Source organism: Colobus angolensis, unplaced genomic scaffold (assembly GCF_000951035.1).
Source record: "Colobus angolensis palliatus isolate OR3802 unplaced genomic scaffold, Cang.pa_1.0 Scaffold3, whole genome shotgun sequence".
NCBI lineage: Eukaryota > Metazoa > Chordata > Mammalia > Primates > Cercopithecidae > Colobus > Colobus angolensis.
The window spans coordinates 20,026,312-20,031,210 of NW_012116265.1; the positions used below are offsets into that span (position 1 = coordinate 20,026,312).

The window sequence follows — 4,899 nt, forward strand, 5'->3', positions numbered from 1 at the left end:
GCCAGGATGGTCTCGATCTCCTGACCTCGTGATCCGCCCGTCTTGGCCTCCCAAAGTGCTGGGATTACAGGCTTGAGCCACCGCGCCCGGCCAAGGCTAGCTTTTCTATGGAGCTCAGATGAATTGTCAGTGGGAGCTTTTACATTTCACTCTTTTTGGACCTTTTGGTGGACCTTTCTAGTCAGCTATCCCATTGTCCACCGTTGTGAGATACTGTGTCATTTTATCCAAGTCAATCAAAATGATATTTGCTTAGGGAGGGAACAGAAAGACATAACTAACAATCACATGTCACTATGGGAAAGGAAAACAAGTCCACTCCTTTTGAAATCTGGTTCTCTGCTTCCAGAGCCCTTTTTTTATTGGCCGTCTTTATTCTGGTACACCTCGATATTCCAGCTATACCAAGCTCTTAATACTTGAAGTTCTCAGAATTCTCCTTGTGTTGTTTTCCCAGGATAATTCCTACCTCTCTTCCCTCAAGAAGCCTCCCAGTCCCATCCCACCTTCACCTTTCCCCTTCCAAGCCGAGTTTCTAATCCCTTATATCGGTTCCTGTAGCACTTTATGTGCATTTCTGTCAGAGAACTTATCACAGTACATTATAGCCATTGGTTTACTTGTCTGGGTTTTGTTTGTTTGTTTGTTTTTTGAGACAGGTTCTTGCTCTGTAGCCCAGGCTGGAGTGCAGTGATGTAATCATGGTTCACACAGCCTTGACCTCCTAGGCTCAAGCAATCCTCCCACCTTAGCCTTCTGAGTAGCTGGGACTACAGGTGCATGCTACCATGCCCAGCTAATTTTTTTATTTTTGTAGAGACAGAGCTTCATTGTGTTGCCTAGGGTGGTCTTGAAATCCTGGCCTCAAGTGATCCTCCTGCCTCGACCTTCCAAAGTGCTGAGATTACAGGCATGAGCCACTGTGCCCAGCCCTGTTTTCTCCAGTAAGCTGAAATTTCTTCTATATCTAAGCCTATATCTGATTCCACCGTGTATATCAAGAACCTAGCAGAGTGGCTGGTATATATTAGATACTCAGTACATGCTTATTAATTAGACAGTTCAATGCCCAGGTGTCTAAAGTTGTTTTTTTTTTAAGAGACCAAGTTATGTTCCAACCATGTTTCTAAATTCTGTGTTACGGATGGAAAGCATTGAGAAGTGCTATTAACTTTTCTATTTGGCTAACAAAAACACAGAAATTAGTTCCTGAGCAACTTCCACCCTGTAAGCACTAGTCCTACTAGTTGGCAGTTAACTATCATAAAAGTAGATGAACCAATTGTGTACCCAGAGAAAAAGAGAGTAAGGGAGGAGAGAAGGATAGAGAAGGGAGTGAGTTTAGCAAAATGCCACCCTGTTAGTTGCAAACTGGCACAAAGGTGAATGTGGTTCACGAGGCTTGCTTGATTAAGAAGAGCTGGAACAGGAGCAAAGAGCAAAAGGCAACCTGCAGTGAAAGCAAGGACTCGGAACAGGCAGACACAGCAGGTGAGCACATGAATGGGGCCCAGGTCCTCTGCGATTGTGGTCTCTTAGGCTTCTGGGGACATGGAAGAAGGGAAGCCAGAGTGTGACGCTCTGGGAAAGCTGAGTGGGGAGGATTCATGTTTACTCCAGGTATAAAGAGACTCAAAAGACCATAGAAGGAGATGGAGATAGTGACAAACACTGGCTGGCACCAGAGTCTCAACAAAAAGATTTGGAAACAGGGCTTTGTTGGGGGTGAATAAGAGATAGTGAGCAGGAGAAAATGAGAAGACCAATTCTGAAAGGAGTGGATTTAAATGTACTGATGTATACATACCTCCCTAGTCTATAAAAAGTACGCCTATCTGTACTATTTTGAGTAGCGTATAAAACTTGACACATTTGGATAAATGTCCCCTTTATATAACAAATGTGGGGAAAACCTTCACTGGAAGCTTGGAATTGTGATATTTTCAAGGGCTGGGTAATCTCCTTTTGGAAAGCAGTCAGCTATTATTATTATTATTATTTGAGATAGAGTCTCTCTCTGTCACTCAGGCTGGAGTGCAGTGGCGCATTTACAGGTGTGAGCCACTGTGCCCAACCAGCTGTTATATTTTTATTAAATGGATGAGATCTGGTGCCTGAGTTACTGTATTGTTGTTTATCCCTTTGGAGTATTCATTCAATATCTACTGTGTGCTCACACCACCATTCCAGTACCAGGAACACATAAAAAACAAAACAGATAAAAATTTCTGCCTATGGGCCAGCCAAGGTGGCTCATGCCTGTAAGCCCAGCACTTTGGGAGGCTGAGGTGGGCGGATCACTTGAGACCAGAAGTTTGAGACCAGCCTGGCCAACATGGCAAAACCTGTCTCTGTTAAAAATACAAAATCAGCCAGGCGTGGTGCCACATGCTTGTAATCCCAGCTACTTGGGAGGCTGAGGCATGAGAATCGCTTGAACCTGGGAAGCAGAGGTTGCAGTGAGGTGAGATTGCACCACTGCACTCCAGCCTGGGTGATAGAGCAAGACTCTGTATCAAAAAAAAAAAAAAAAAAAAAAAGTTCTGCCTACCTATGTATAGTTCACATAGTGGGTAAAGGTGGCAGGAAACAGGAATTATGAAAATAAGCAAAAGTGAATTATATAATGTGTTAGATGATAAAAAGTCCTATGGAGAAAAATAAACAGAAAAGGAAGGTAGGAAAACGTGCATGTGGTCAGATGTGTTATAATTTTAAATAAGGTGAACAAGGAAGGTCTCACTGAGAAGCTGACATATTTGAGCAAAGATTTTAATATAGTGAATGAGCAAGCTGTACAGACTGGGGTTCTGTAAAATAGAATGTCATTCTATAAATGTAAGCCTTTTTTTTTTTTTTTTTTTGAGACAGTCTTACTCTGTCACCCAGGCTGGAGTGCAATGGTGCGATCTTGGCTCACTGCAACCTCTGCCTCCTGAGTTCAAGCAATTCTCATTCCTCAGTCTCCTGAGTAGCTGAGATTACAGGCCTGTGCCACCAAACCTGGATAATTTTTGTATTTTTAGTAGATACGGGGTTTCACCACGTTGGCCAGGCTGGTCACGAACTCCTAACTTGAGGTGATCCGCCCACCTCGGCCTCCCAAAGTGCTGGCATTACAGGTGTGAGGTACCACGGCTAGCTTCTTTACCATTTTTATGCTTAGTCTTAAAAGTTACTGTTATTTTTATATATGTCTGCCACCTCTGCCAGACTCATTATCTTGAATAAAAAGGTCTGTTTTCCTCACCTTTACTTTTCTGGCATCTAGCACTTAGTAGGCATCAGTAAACATTTGTACAATTAAGCAGTTGAGTGGTCCTGACAAGGCTCCTGATTGCAGTCCTTACATGTAACTACCAGATTTGTATTTGGATACTCCCTTGTTCAGTATCTTCAGTGGCTTCCTATCACCTGCAGAGTAAAGTCCAAACTCCTTAGCTGACTATTTGGTGTCCTCTACTATGTGAACTCAACCTGCCTTTTCAACTTTATTTCCTACTATAGTTGGTCAAACTGATCATTCACTGTTCCCCAGGGACCCCCATCCCTTTTCCACATCCATGTCTTGATTCATGGTTTTATTCCTGAAAAGCACTCCTTGCCTGTCCTAATTCATTTCCCTCCTCAGGCCCCTCCTCAGATACCACCTTTTTCACAGAGCCTTCTCTATCATCGCAGCTTTGAAGTTTCAGAGCATAGTAACTGTGCTGCTTGACACATTTTCACTTTATGGAGGTAATTTATGGACATGTATTTTTTCTCCAACTTAGTATAGTTTCTTAGGGTTTCTTAAAGTTTCTTAGATGATTTATCTTTGCATGCTGTACTTGCAAGCAGCAGTAAGAAATTGCTAATTTCTGGAATGGCTGTCACTGTCAGTTACTACGGGGTGAACAAAGGGAACGAACACAAAAATAAAGACAAAGACAAAAGGATCTGTTTTGAAAGAAGGGGTCAGGGGGCTCCTTGCTTCTACTGAGCAAAGGCAGCCCTGAGCGGCTTCTACAGCCTTTCGTATTTATTAGGTAGAAAGAGCAGGGAGGGAGAGTTAATGGTTGGTCAGCTGCTTGATTTATCACAGGTATACATAATTGCTTTCTTTGTACAACAGGCTTCAGATGTTCCTATAGATAATCACAAAGAACATTGCGCTGGGGGTATGACTGCCCTCAGCACCCCTTCTGGTGGCAGACGCAGTTTGTCAGTTTTCTAACATTCTGCTTTCATGAGAACAGTTTTCTGTTTGCTCATATAGCCTCCAGTGGTATACTGAGTTGGTCACAGCCCTCATTCTTTCTGCCTGTAACAAATGGCCAAATGAATGAATTAATATGTGAATAAATAGGCTTCACATGCCCTATCCATGGGCTGGTTTGGAGGGGAATTGGGAGTTGGACATGTGATAGATAGGCTGTCGTGGGACACTGGGAAAGGGGGTACTCCTTGCCCTATTGCTTCTGCCTGCATATTCCATTAGCCTAATTGTGCCAAGTCCATTTGGGATTCAATTACTGGTGTCCAGCATGTTCCAGGCCTAATATTAATACTTGACTTTGGGAATACAAAAGATATCATGCACCCCCCACCTTAGACATCCTTCAGATAGCAAGGTGTGTCAGGGCTGTGGCCCTTTGTATTAGGTATGTAGGTCTTAAGTTATATCCTCAAATGAGGCATATCTCACTCTGCTGCAGCCTGTCTTGAACTTAGCTTATTAGACCTACCTTGGTTTTGCTTGGCTTGGCTTACTTACACACTGGGTGGTTTGACTATATTGGTTCCATAGTTCAGCTTACTGATTACATTCTAGTTACATTTTAAACTTGCCTTATGTTTAATTTTTAACTTGTTAAGGCTAGCTTTTTTTTTTTTTTTTTTTTTTTGAGACTGAGTCTC

General features: G+C 42.7%; 1 protein-coding gene across 1 annotated transcript in view; it reads left to right on the plus strand.

Moving 5' to 3' along the window:
- Nucleotides 1-849: 849 nt before the first annotated feature.
- Nucleotides 850-4,899, plus strand: part of ENTPD5 (ectonucleoside triphosphate diphosphohydrolase 5) — a 38,486-nt gene continuing 34,436 nt past the window's right edge. Inside the window, exon 1 of the mRNA XM_011949810.1 lies at nt 850-944. Within this exon, the coding sequence (XP_011805200.1) occupies nt 913-944 (32 nt within the window). The 5' untranslated portion in view covers nt 850-912. The remainder of the gene's footprint in view (nt 945-4,899) is intronic.